This window comes from Castor canadensis, chromosome 14, assembly GCF_047511655.1.
Source record: "Castor canadensis chromosome 14, mCasCan1.hap1v2, whole genome shotgun sequence".
NCBI lineage: Eukaryota > Metazoa > Chordata > Mammalia > Rodentia > Castoridae > Castor > Castor canadensis.
This window is the reverse complement of record NC_133399.1, coordinates 80,243,657-80,258,182: the sequence shown is the minus strand read 5'-3', so window position 1 is coordinate 80,258,182 and position 14,526 is coordinate 80,243,657. Positions and strand designations below refer to the sequence as shown.

The 14,526-nt window shown below is 37.8% G+C and overlaps 1 protein-coding gene across 30 annotated transcripts in view; it reads left to right on the top strand.

Annotated features, from left to right (window-relative positions):
• Tenm3 (teneurin transmembrane protein 3) overlaps positions 1-14,526 on the top strand; it is a 2,373,066-nt gene that overhangs the window by 2,174,670 nt on the left and 183,870 nt on the right. For 28 of the 30 annotated variants that reach the window (XM_074054924.1, XM_074054923.1, XM_074054922.1 and 25 more), the window contains one exon: positions 7,685-7,922. In XM_074054924.1, coding sequence (XP_073911025.1) covers positions 7,685-7,922 — 238 coding nt within the window. The other 2 variants (XM_074054929.1, XM_074054930.1) reach the window with 2 other exon arrangements.

The window sequence follows — 14,526 nt, the reverse complement described above, 5'->3', positions numbered from 1 at the left end:
GGTAGTGCCAACCTATTAAGTCTTTGGTTAGGGCCTGGCCAAAAAGATGAGGGCTGTCTTTAAACCATTGTGACAAAACTGTCCAGGTTAGTTGCTGTGAAGGGTTTGTGGAATCTTTAAAGGCAAATGGGCTGACTGTCAAGATTTAGGTTAAATGTAACACTTTTGGATAAAAGAGAACTTTAGCTCATTATTTTATATACATTTATATTTTTAACTTTGTAAATGTTTGCACACTATTTAGATAAAGTACAGACATAACACTGTTGTAAGGTGGTCATTTAAGACACATGAGCAAATATGTAAATGAACTCTGATTTAGTGGTACTTAAAGATTGACAAGATCAGCAAAAAACACAAACGATTTCTTTGATAAAATCGTTCCCTATAACAGTTTTTTGTAGATGTTACTCAGAGCAGAACGATATTAAGATAACCTTGTTATTTTACAGACATATAGAATTTGATTTTAATTTGACGTGACCCTAAAAATCTTTTAGGCAACTCTTAGATCATAGTCAACTTTAACTTTATCACACATCAAAGTTTTCCTGTCTGTATCCTTTCCAGTTGTTTACTTTGTAACTTGTATTTTAAAATCAACCCCCATTAGAATTTTAAATTTAAATAAAACTGTCTTCTCCCCCCCCCCTTTTTTTTTTTCCATTTGTCTGGTGGATGAGACCGTCCACCCTCACCACGGAGATCTGTGAAAGATAAAGCTTACCCAGGAAGCCAGGTAGCACCAAGTAGGTGATTGAGGCCTACCTGCTGCTTGGACGGTTACCCTGGGTTCCTCTGAAGTGATGTTGAAGGGGGCCCATGTCCCAGGGCCACGTCAGTCTTTGGCCACCAGGCCCAAGAGGTCCGTGAGGCCTTCAGTCTGGTGGGAACGGGCGTGAGAGACTGACCTACCCTGTAGAGGCAAAGAGGGGCGGTCGACCCTCCAGTGTCCATTCTGGCCACATCGTGGACAGGGTCCTGGCGATGGGTGAGGCGAAGGGCAGTTTTTTGCCCAGTGTCCCGTCGGTTGCACTTGAAGCAGGCCCTGGAGGCGTGCGTTGTTGTCCAGCCCATCTGGAAGTTGGAGGAGATGGCCTCAGGGCATCGGCCAAGAGCTGGGCCTTTCACTGGTCTCAAGCCTCATCTCGGTTGTTAAATACCTTAAATGCCATTCTCACGAGGTCTCCCTGGGGGGTTCAAGGGCCATCCTTTGCCTATTTAAGGTTTTTTTTGTTGTTTTTTCTTTTCGAATATCAGGGAAGGATTGGGAAATAAAATGAGAATTGAGAATAATTATTCCATCCTTGGAAGATGGGTCTAGCTTAGTATAGCAGGTTACACCTTCAGTAAGGCACCCTAAGAAGTCAGCGGGGTTTTCAGTTGGGCATTGGATAATTTCTGTAAGTTTGTCAAAATTGACTGCCCTATGGGAAGCAGTCTGTAGCCCCACAAGGAGGCAGGTGAGCATTTCAGGTGGCTAGCATGGCAGTATCTTGATAGTCCTAATTGTGGGTCCTCACATGGCATAGCCATAGTTCCCACTGGAAGAGTGAGATCAGTGCCTGAGCTGCCAACCAAACTCTTTCCTTTTCGTCTGAAGTTAAAGTGGAGAAAAGAATAACATATATATCATGCCAAGTCATATCATATGCTTGGGTTAGGTATTTAAATTCTTTAATATAGGAGGCTGAGTTATTAGAGAAGGAGCCAAGTCTATTTTCAATTTGAGAGACGTCAGTCATGGAAAATGTCACATGAACTCTGGTAATGCCGTCAGCTCCTGCTGCCTCTCAGAGTGGGTATAGATGGACTGGGCGTGCTTTGGAAGAGGTATGGGAGTAGGTATGGGATGCGGGTGGGGAGGAGAAGGGTGAGGGTATAGTTGGGGCTGAGGGCAATGTTGGCGGTGCTGGTCTCTGAGGAGCCGATGTCTCAGGGTCAATTATGACTACTGTAGAAGGGGAATAGGGTGGCAGATGTTTGGGAGAGCCAGCAGGGGTGGAAGGAGGCGGGTCTGAGTCATGTGAAGATTGGGTGGGAGAGAGATTGATGTAGAGGACTGGCAAGAGGAGGAGTTGGGAGGCGGGCAGACAGAGCCCATGAGGTCACAAGTAAGAGAAGAATCTTCAGGAGAGGGGTCAGGAGGAGTTTTGAATTTTGAGGGGGGTTGTCACTGGCAAGGAAGATTTGAACGGTGTTACAAGATTGGAGCAGGGAGGGTCGAGAGCAGAGAGAGAAAAGCTTGGACATATGGAATTTCGGACCACTTGCCATTGCGATGGCAGAAATTGTCAAGATCTAGAAGTGTGTGAAAACAAAAGCACCATTTGCAGGCCATTAGGATTGATTATCTAGCTTGTACTGAGGCCAAACAGTATTGCAATAACAGACCAGTCACTTAGGTTTTATGTCATCTTGGAGACCAAAGGGAGGGTGTGGAGAAGGCATCGCAGTGTACGCATCTAATTTAGAGTATGTGGTCCCCATAATGTAGAAGAAAAAGAGAGAGAGAGAGAGAGCAAGAGAGTGAGGCAGGTGCCTTGGTGAGTTTACTCTTCAGGCCAATATAGATCTAGGTCAAGATCTAGCCTCCCTTATGTGACTCAGGCAAGGAGAGCAGAATCGTCCAGTTGGCATTTGGTCAAAGTAAGATGGAGGTGCTGTTGAGCTCTTACCCTAGGCGGAGGAAAGGAAGACAGAGAGGGAGAGCAAGAAAGAAGAGAGAGAGAGGGAGGGGGCAGTTTCACCCAAATGGGTTCCCAAGGGTGGGCATCCCCGGGCCTGGGTCACCATCCAATGAGAATGCCCAACCAGTTAGCCAGGCATCCCCGTGCTAAGCAGTGGGTGCCCCAGCGGGCATGAGAGGCATACCTGGTGCGGCGCCATGACTACCAGACCAACCAGAGCAGGCAGCCCCGAGAAGGGTGACACCAAGTCTGAGGAGAGGAGTAGGTCAGGTGGAGAGCAGTGGAAGAGAGACTAATGATGGATGGGAATACCTGCAAGGCAGTAAGGTCCAAGATCCACAGTCCATAGGCACATGTGGGCAATTCAGCAGTCTGAATCCAGGAGAGGGCAGGACATGAAGGCCAAGGGACTAGCCCTGGGCCGGAGCATCCTGTTAACCTCTCCCAGGTTTTGGCACCAGATGTAAGGAACTGCCAAACAAAGACCACGCCAAGTGTGGAAAGGAAAAATTTTTTAAATATAGACTGCTGGGCTGTCACCCTCTGGATCAGGGTGCAGGAGCTTGGCTGGAATGGGTAGTGGGCTTTATAGGAGGGGCAAAGCCATGGGGGAGGGAGAGAGTTTCTGATCTCCAATTATCTGTGATCACCAGACAGAACCAGTCAACATGCCTAGCTAGTTGAGAAACTGGAAGTTCCTGAGATTTTGCAAGCAGGGAAACAAGCAGGAAAGTTTGGCAAGCAGTTGTAAATCAGGGGGTCTGGTTTCAGTGTTAGCCTCGGGACTCTCCGCCCGCGCCAAGAATACCAGGGACCTAACATGGACATGCCTTCCTTCTGCCAGAAATTGGAGATCTATCTATACATTGCCCAGTCTCACTGGAATCTACCCTGTTGCCCAATAGGTTATGTGGCTTACAGCACTTTCATGGTCTACTGTCAACATACCTACTCAACGTATACTGTGATTCAAGTCACACTTGCTGAATATCCTAACACTGCCAGTGCTGTTGCATAAATATCACCAAATCAGTCAGCCCATTTTTAGGAGTCTTTGAAGTACGGTGTTTAAATTTCCAAAGAAATTTAAGTTACAGGGCCTGACTTTTAGGATCTTAGAATTTAGTTAGGAAATAAGATGTGTTGACAAATTACCTTTCAATTAAATTCTAAGTGGGTAGACTCCACTTTTTACCACTTCAGTACTATGTCATTGAAAACTTCACAAATATTCATGTGTTCTACAAATACTTACTGACTATATTTGCATGGTCCTTGGGAGCTCAAAGATAAAGTTGACGTGGATATTGCCCAAGAGAATTTAATGGGCGACATGAGACCTACAAAATTAACTGTATTACAGAGGGGAAAGTGACTAGAGCCAAGAATAAAAAATACTCTCTAAGAAGACTTGGAGAAAAGAGAAATGATTTCAACTTGAAGAAGAAAACAAGAGTGTCACCTTTCTTAGAGCCTGAAGTAAATGGGATTTGGATTTAGAAAGATGGAGGAAAATGTCTTTCTGGATTACAGCAACTATACTTACAAGGAAAGATGTGGCCCATGCAGTGGGTACAGGAACTTTGCTGGAAAAAAACGTATATGAATAGAGTACCTGGGGTAAAAGTTGCAAAATATATTTTGCATTTGTGTATTGTGACCTAATATAATGTTCACCTTTAGAATTTATTTTATGCTTGACAGACACCAGGAAGCCATTTAGAATTTTTAGGAGTAAAATGACCTGTTCAGAGCTATATTGTGAGAACTTTAAACCTGGTGACTGTGAGGTCTGAGTGTCCCAAAGTCATGAGATCTAAAACCTTTTCTCAAGTCTGGGCTTCTATCAGTGGATTAGCTCAGGCTACTCTTGTGGTTCTGGTTGCTCTGTGTGGATCTGCCCACCTGTACATTTTAAACCTTAATTATAAAAATTTCTCTGGATATTCAGTTATTCTTCATGTGTGGACTTAAAAGAGAATTTTCTCTATCCTCAGTACCAATAATAGTTATCCCTGTCTTAAGAAATATTTTGATCTTAAAATACTCCTAGTCATGTAACTAATCATAATTCCCTACTTGCATTGATAACTAGATTATTTACACCCAGATCTGTATCCCACTTAAAAAATGTATAGAATTATACAGAAGTCATTTTGTCTACTAACCTTAAATCTGGCTTTATCTTTCTCATTTTTCTTTTTGTTTTTATTGCCCTTTCTGGCTCTGTTTAGCTTTTTTGTCTTCCTGGGATTTATATACTTACTCTGTGTTGAATAGGTTGGTATAGATAAATTCCAGCTACTTATGTCCCATTGCCCCAAGAACTGACTTGAACCCTAACAAAACCCTTGGATTTTGCTCCTTTTCATAGTCTGCTGCAGATTTTAAACTTCTAGCTACTTAACCAGTCTCACTCTAACTCTGCATTTCCTCCATTCCCTCAGATTTTATTGGTAGGCCTCTGGATTGTACAGTCAAATCAAGAGGTTCAAGTAGACAGGACACATGACTAAACTAGCCCAGATAGATCCCTGGGATGAGTGTGGGTTTTTGCGCTGTTTTTTGTGCATTGTAAGCACTCAGTAAATGCTTACAAAACGAAGTCTGGACCCAGGGAAAGCCACAGTAGCACATTTTTTTAAAACCTTAAATGGAACTTTTCATCCCTGTTTATGTTTTGATTTAAGAATAAGAATTCTAAATATATTAAAATGTGATGGTAATGGATTGTAAAATCATTTAATTTTCAGTAACAATCTTAATGTTCACATACTTTATTTTACCATTTATACAATTCTTTAACTTTTTTATTGGTTTAGCATATCTCTGGTACATAGAGCCTAGGTAAGTGTCTATGGGATGAATGGCCAACTACACGAATAAATAAATGATGGAGTGGATTTCATTAAATCCTTAGGAATGCACCAAGACCCAGATGGGACAGTATTATATCCCACATTACAGGTGACAAAATGGGCTCACTATCATGATGCCTGACAGAGTTAGGATTAAATTTGGTGTTATGACTTCTGATATGCTGCTCTTTCCTGCAATTAGTGTACTATCTGACTTCTTTTATGTAACATATACAACGTGTGAAAAACCATTTTTTATGGGGCCATGCTTAAAAACATGGGGTCATGTGACTCCCATCCTCTACTTGTTTTTAGGCCTAGACTTGTTGCTTTTTCCTTTGAAATGTTTCTCCCTTTTCTCTCTTTGTTTCTATTGCACTGACATAATCTATGAGTTATATAACTGCAGCTTGCTATGAAAACTATGAGCAGTTTTTTTAATGCACCTTAAATCCATCTACAGAGACTCTAATCCTATGCACTGATATGCTGGGGAAGACAATGCTAGTTAATTATATGATTCCTGACTATTAATCTTTCATGGACTTTAAACTGTTAGTTTCTTTTTTTTCTAACACAATTACAATTATATTTGCCATTTTAACTCTGCCATTCCCTCAAAAGCTTATTTTAATTTAACTGAGATTTATTCATCATTTATCCTGAACAACACACCATCGAAACAAGGATTTCTGCTGTTTCTGATAGGGAGACTTTAGGAATAGTGGCTGTGCAAGGAGTAGCTTTGTTTTCATATATTTAGGTATTATCTATACCCCTAAAACAGGCAACAAAACTGATGTTCTATGCTATGGGAGGAGTTATTTTTATTGTTATTCCCTATAAAGAGGTTTGATAATATACATTCAAACTATACATGTCATGTATTCATTTCATGTAACCAGAATTATAGTGTTAGATGACATTATTTAGCTTAATAATCACTGTTGGAGGTCACATTGTATGTGAAAGATAGTCCCTGTGTTTCCTATTCTCTTTTAATGCATGCATTTATATTAATAGCATGATTTAATGCATCATATTAAATTACATTGCATTTTGAACTGCATTTAGAAAAAAAATTGCTACATGTGGAACAATAATAAGTTTAGCATTAAAGAGTCATCTGTTTAATAAAATGTGCTATTTGTCAATTCTAGCATGTCCAAACCTAGGTAATAAGATTGAAAAGTAGGCCACAAGTGTGACATTAATTTGTGATTTTTAACCTATGACTTACTAGCTTTAGGAAATTTTTCTATAGTTATAAAAGAGCATTTCATTTATATTTTGAAGTTGCTAGATCCTTTTTGATTCTGGTTTAAAACAAAATATTTGTGCCACTACCATACTGGCAGGAGTCTCTCTGGTCACCTATGACTTACTCTAAAATGTAGTTATACTGCATACTGTGAAATTGGAAAATCTGTTCTGTGTGTGTTCTAATGGATGTAACGGTCATTAAGTATATGAGTCTTCTGACGTTGTAATCAGATGTGATTCAGTCTGTTAAGTATCCATGAAACAACATCTGCTTCACAGAGTGACCTTCTGCTAAAGAATACTTAGCGTCTATTAGTAGATCATAGTGCAGAGCTGCCTTATTTGAAATGCACTAAACTAGAGTAGTCCACTGATGTTTTGCAGCTAGCTTGTTATAACTATTGCAGTTAAATAAAGCTTAAAAAAACTCCATTAAATAATTACAGGGATTATGTACATTTTGAAAACCTTTGCATTCTATTGAAATCACCCATTTAATTTCAGGGTTGGTTTGTTAAAAAAAGCTGAAATCTAAAGGCACGTTAGGGGAGCTGTCAGATGCTGTTTTCTGTAGGTGTTAATAAAACCAGATGAAAAAAAATCTGAAACAAATTAAAACCAAAAGCAATTTTGCCATCTGTTGTATATTAATTAGGACTCTGTGTATCAAGGGTAAACTTGCTCTTAGAGAATGTCACCGAACACCCACTTAATAGAATAATATGCAAATTTATTAGGTAATGGATTTATATGCAGTTTTTAATTCTCATTCATGTACAGCCAATCCTCAAGAAATTGACAATGTATGTAGGTACGTATATACACATACACATATATGATGAGTTTTCCTTTCTTTTTTTTTTTTTTTTCCAGAGCAACCTGCAAACAATCAAGGCCAGTCTACCCTGCAGCCTTTGCCACCTTCCCATAAGCAACACTCTGCACAGCATCATCCATCCATCACTTCTCTCAATAGGAACTCCCTGACTAATAGAAGGAACCAGAGTCCGGCCCCGCCGGCTGCTTTGCCCGCCGAGCTGCAAACCACACCCGAGTCCGTCCAGCTGCAGGACAGCTGGGTCCTTGGCAGTAATGTACCACTGGAAAGCAGGTAACACCTATGCGTTAGGCTTTTAGCTCATTTGGTTGTTAGGACCACACAATATACCTGCACAGACAAGGAGTAATCTACAATAATCAACCAGCCATATTGTTTTAGCATCTAAAATTTTAAACTAGTTCAACCATTTTCTCACTAAGAGAAATTTACCATACTTATATCCTGTATGCTTTGACTTTTCTAAGATGAGTTTCAGATTTTTGGTAATTTCCTAGTTGCTGGGCCAATGAATTTCCCATTCTTTTCATACATTTTGTTTCCTACAAGAGATGAGAAGCAATGACCTCAGTGAAACTTCCATACTGCTGCTTTTGTCTTATCTACAAATTATCAGGTCTTTTCTTTACCTGCCTGATAAGACACTTTCTTCATTCTTAGTTCTATTAGGAAATTTTCCTTACAGTGAACTGAAATTTCTATCCCTAAAAATTCCATTCTCTGGTTGTAATCAGACAACTAGTAATCTGGAAACATACAAAACCATTTTGCCCTATTTCTGTCAGGTTTCCAGCATTGTTACCAGCATACTATGTTCTCTCCATACACAATCTGGTGTTCATTGAGATTCTAAAGTTACCACTTCTAGCATAGGCTGGCTCTCCTTATACAAAAGTATAAATTGGTTTAAAAAAAAAACTGTTTTGAGCTAATCCATTTCATTATCAAATATCTCGTATCTAAAATTTCACCTTCTCTCTTCGGACAGAACCTAAACAGTATCTCTTCCCCCACCCACTTTATGGGACTGGGGTTTGAAATCAGGGCTTTGTGCTTATGTAGCACAATTCTCTACTGCTTGAACCACACCTCCAGGTCCATTTTACTCTGGTTATTTTGGAGATGGGGTCTTGCAAACAATTTGCCTAGCTGGCTCTCACCACAATCCTCCTGATCTCAGTTTCCCATGTAGCTAGGATTACAGACATGATCAACCAGTGCCTGGTTCAGTGTCTCCTTTGTTACGTATGCATGAGCAAAGAGTGGCACCTTGCCTTATTGGTCTTCTCTCAGCAGCCTGACAGCAAGGTTCTCCTAATATTCCTGCTATAATTTATTTGTTCACTGCCCTAAGTTTCCCACAGGACCAGAGAAGAATAATTATCACCACATAAAAGCTCAAAAATAGAGGACTCTATACTCCCTGAGAGAATGCCCTTCCTCTACTCCCACCCAGTGCAGAGCCTATGACAACTTCAGCATTTAAATTAGCTGCTGGGTGGGGAACCATCTCTGGATGAATGAATTGCTATTTCTTGCCATTAGCTGTATGATCTACACCAGTTCTTTGTTGTGAGTAAACTAACAGGAGGGCATCACAGTTAGTTGTCAACAATAAAAATCTTTCTGTCTTTTCTTTTACTCTTGACATAAGAACAAGGTTCCAGAGAACTCTTGTCTGTTTATCTATAGTGTCAGCCAAGAGTTGTTGAGTTTTATTGTTTATTTTATATTATTGAGCACTCTTCTGGGAGAAATTAGAAAGAGAAAGAAAAGGAGTAGTAGGCAAACAGCAGAGTTCTTTTCACCTAAGACAAAGAACCATGTATGCAGAAATTTTTTTCCTGAAGTTATTAGCACAAAGCTAAATTTACCCAGTAATTAATTAGCACACACTGAATGACTAATCAACTCTGATTTACTATTGTAATTTTTACTAAGAGAAAAGTAATTTTCCAGTTGAGTCATCAAACTGAATATGAGTAATTGTATTGTAATTGACAGTAATTGTTTTGACAAATATTTATGAAATATGTCAAGTTAAATCATCAGAAACATTTAATTTTAGTGATGTTGTATAATACAAAAGCCTCAAAAACTATCAATAAGAGAGTTAGCATTCCTTGAAGTCATGTGTTCCAACGAAGAGACTTAGAATAAATTTGAGAAACATACAATGTATTTTTGTTAGTCTTCATATTGGACTAATGAATTTGGGTGGAAGGAGGTTCAAGAAAGAAAGTAGCTGGTTAGAAGATAATCTCTTATAGCCACATGTGAAATGTAAACTGGTTTCTCTGTATTTAGACCAGGTGGGAAATCACTCCCAAGATGAGTAGTTGTGACATTTTCTTCCATTTTAAAGCAACACCAAAAATGAACCATCAGTGAAATTACACTAATTTTATGAATTGATGTAGGAAGGAGTCAACCAGTTGATATTATCTCAATAATAGTTGGGAAGAGTAATGAATCTAAAAATTATATATCAGGTTAAAAATTTTTTAATCTGTATTATAGTTTTGTTTTCTTATTATCCCACATTCTCATCTTTTAATGTTGCTAATCAAAAGAAATGAGATTTCAACTTGTAGGTGCTCAGTGAACAAAACTAAGCACAGTGAAAATCTCTGTACTGACACAGTACTGCTGTGGTTTCTTTAATAGTCTCACTTGGTTGGAACTCTTGAGATGAAAAAACAGTCTTATTTATCATTGATTTTTCCTTTTTTAGTTAAGGTTCCCCGTTGAGTATGAGTCTCAAGCTCAGTGTTAGTTTTATTAACAACAGCATCCATTTTTATGTCTACCTTTATCTTTAAATCTCATACATAGTTTCATCACTGGCAATTATTACAATTTGTATATATGCTCATTAATTATCACTTTTATAAAACTGTCACTTGAGGGTCATAACCTTTAAGTATAAAATTCAGTTATGTATAGATAAGGATCTAGATTTTCTTTCTTCTTGTCTTCTCCCTTTTGTGGAGGTCGTATTGATAAGACTTGATAAAATGGCCCATAGTAGCCCATGAACATCTCAGTAACTTGTAGATTTACAGTTTATGTGAATGGGTAGAGAAAACATAAAAGATTTTCTACTTTGTCCTATATATTTCAATGTAGCTTTCTTTCATTTTGATTTATTAGCAAGCCTTTTATTTTAACCACACAGTTTCTTGCTTCCATGAAGATGTTTACTTCCTTTCTCTAATGAATTTAACATTTGCTACTCCTGGTGATAATCAATATTATTGTGTGCTATACATTTCTACTCAGTTAATAGAATAGTGCTAGTTTATAATCTCCATGAGCTTCAGATCTCCTGGAGTCACATCAAGGTCCAAATAAGCATTAGGAGTTGATAAGCAAATCCTTATTATCTTATTTTCTGTATAATCAGTTCCTATATAGAAGATCAAATACTTGCTTACAGTTATCCTTAAAATTCTTTTTTCTTGAGCTTACTATTTCTCATATTTTGGATAATTTACTTTAGGGGATTTGATAGCCTGTAGCTTGTCCTTTGTTCATTTTATACTTCAGCTGCTTCAGTGTTTAATAATAGCTGCTATAAAAAATATAGAGCAGCTGAGGAAATGCTTAGACTTGACCCAGTGTAGCGGCAGCACTTAAGGGTGTAGTGCAGTAACTCTCATTGAGAAACCTTGACCTTCAGTAATTGTAACGTTAATTGTCTCCAAGTTCTTCATTTATGTATGTGAATTAAGTAGCTTAGTAGTTACCTATTAGATGTTAACAAAATGGTTAATTGTAGCCATTTAATAAAAGATTTATTGAAGCCTTGTTTTATTCTTACGTTTACTTTGGCATCAATAGTTCATTAGTTATGCACCCATAGCTTTTTACCTTGCAGTTCTGTAATGCTTTGCTAATTATTAATGTATGAAATTACATATTAAATGACCTCTTTAATAGTGCATTTTTAATTTAAATATTGAGATGTCCTGAGATACTTTAATGTATGATCAATTGCTACATCTTTTTTTAAAAAGTGGAATAACTAAGCAGTAGTATTGTTTCCTAATAATATATTATCCTTTATTCACTCTTTTTTCTTCACTTTTATTTATTTATCTATTGGACTCAGTGCCTTACACATGCTAGGCAAGCCCTCTACCAGTTGAGCTAATACCCACCCCTTTTGTTTTGTATGTGGTTTTTTCGTTTGTTTGTTTTTTTCTTTGGCAGTACTGGGGTTTGAACTCAGGGCTTCATACTTACTAGGCCGGCATTCTACCACTTAAACCAAGCTTCTGTCCCTGTATGTTGTTTTTGAGATAGTGTCTGGCTAATTTTGCCAGGGTTGGCTTCTAACTTGGGATCCTCCTACCTCCACCTCCCAAGTAGCTGAGAATGCAGGAGTGAGCAACCACTCCTAGCTCTTACCTTCATTTTAAAGTGGTCCTAGCATATGACAAGACAATCATACAAACACCAGGTGTGGGTCAACCCTATCTATAAAAACTGTGGGCTTAAAAAGAAATTGTCTCTATGACCTACACATTGTGACCTTTTGGCACAAGGAGAAAAGTTTTTCTCCTTCACCTCTTTACTAATAACCAATTACCATTAGCAATGCAGTATTATAGCTTCAAGTAAAATATGTATAGAAAGGTAGCCCATTAACTTAAATTGACTAACTGATGCCATATGCCTTTGTTAAAGACATTTAGAAATTCCCAAATGTCTTTTTGTGGTGAAAGAGGATGTCGCATAATATGGAAAAAATACAAAAATTGTGAGAAATGGCCCAAACAATGTATGCACATATGAATAAATGAATAAAGAAAAAAAATGAATAAGATAAATTTACTGAACATAAATTTGAAGAATGCAACAACAACAAATGTTGGAGAAGATGTAGGGAAAAAGAAATCCTGATATATTGCTGGTGGAAATGCAAATTAGTACAGCCACTGTGGAACACAGTATGGAGACTCCTCAAAAAACTAAAATTAGAACTTTCCATATGACCCAGCAATTCCACTCCTAGGGCTATATCCAGAGGAATGAGACTGAGGTTACTCCAGAGGCACCTGGACACGCATGTTTATTGCAGCGCTATTCACAATAGCCAAGTTATGGAAACAGCCAAGATGTCCCACTGCTGATGAATGGATTTAAGAAAATGTGGTATTTATATACAGTGGAATTTTATTCAGCCATATTGAATGAAATTTTGTTGTTTGCAGGTAAATAGATAGAACTGGGGAACATCATCTTCAGCGAAGTTAGCCAGGCTCAGAAGACCAAGAGCCGTATGTCCTCTCTCATATATGGAATATAGACCTAACACAAATACAGCAGTATTACGAAAAACAGGTCACACTAAGAGGAGGTCACATATGAGAGGGGGAGGGTAAAAGAAGGAAGTTAAAAAGGTGAATATGGTTGATATACTCTCTATACAAGAATGTATATAGAATTTTTAAACTGGTTGAAACCACCATAAGAAGGGGACTAAAGCAGAAAGAAGAAAAGTAAAAGAGATGAGCCAATTTGTGTTTTATTTATATATATATGTACTTGGAAGTGCCACAAGGAAACTACCCATGTAGCTATCTTAACAAAAGCAAAAATGTCATTTTTTTCTTTTTCTTTTTTTTTTTTTAAATAAAAAATTGGAGAACAGGAGGGTGGAATGGGTCCTGCCTGAGAGGGTTGGTACCAGTGGGAGTGGGGAGGAGGTGGGAAAATGATGGAGGGCAAATATGGTGCAAACACTGTGTACAGATATATGCAAGTGTGAAAATACCCCGTTAAAACTATTCCAGAAACTGGTGGTGGGGTGGGGATGAAGAATGGTGGAGGGGGTGAATTCAAATATGATATATTGTAAGAACTTTTGTAAATACCACAATGTACCCCCACCCAAAACAATAATAAAAAAAGTTTTACCATCATGATTTACTAAAATATAGTAAACTCATCTAAAATTATAAACTAATAAATAATATAAGTTAGATGGATTCTTGGTCTCTTTTTATATGGCATCTTTAATAACTTACAGTGCTTCTTAAAAAGTCTGTAAAGGGCTATATATGCATTTGCAAAAATAATAGGAAGAAAAAAACAAGATGATACAATATATAAGAATTTTCTGGGTGGCATTGATATTTAAGGCATATTTCAATATTGGCTTAAAAGCTTTTGTTTCTGGGAGAAGATGCTAATTCAGGAAGCTATTGTATGCCTACTTCAGTGCCTGTGCTCTTTGGTAACCATGTGATTCATCATCAAAATCAGGACATTTCTGCAGCATAAACTGATCCTGTCTGGAACAAAGAGGTACACAGAGCTGTCATTCAAAGTTTTTTCCTAAGAATAAAGTTTATTTAAGTATAGTGTCTTAAACCTAAGTAATAAAATAAGAAATCAAATACAAGAGGACAGCCTTTAGTTTGAATGTAGCCATGACTCTGATTTGGACTTTTCTAGTTTCTATAGCCAAGTTCATGGCAAATATTTAACCTTTTGTGGACTCCTTCACATGAAAAGGATTTTTTTTGGACTCCAAAATCTGTAGGTCCTAAAATAATATATAAAATATTTGTCTTTTATTTTCTCAGAGTATTGAGAATAAGAGGGGAACATATATTGGAGAAAGTATACTGAATGAAACTTTATTCAAGAAGTTCAAATTCAGTTGTTTAAATGTAAAATAAAATAGATTGAAAGTGAAATCAATTCATGAAAATGTAAATTAAGAATCAAATTTGATTCTGCATTTACTCAAAGAGTGACCATCCATGCAGTATTACAATTGTGATTTCCAAAACCATTCTCCTACACTGAAGTAGACAAAGTTGGAAGATTCAAAGGTGGTTACTGAGATAAATGGCAACAGAAG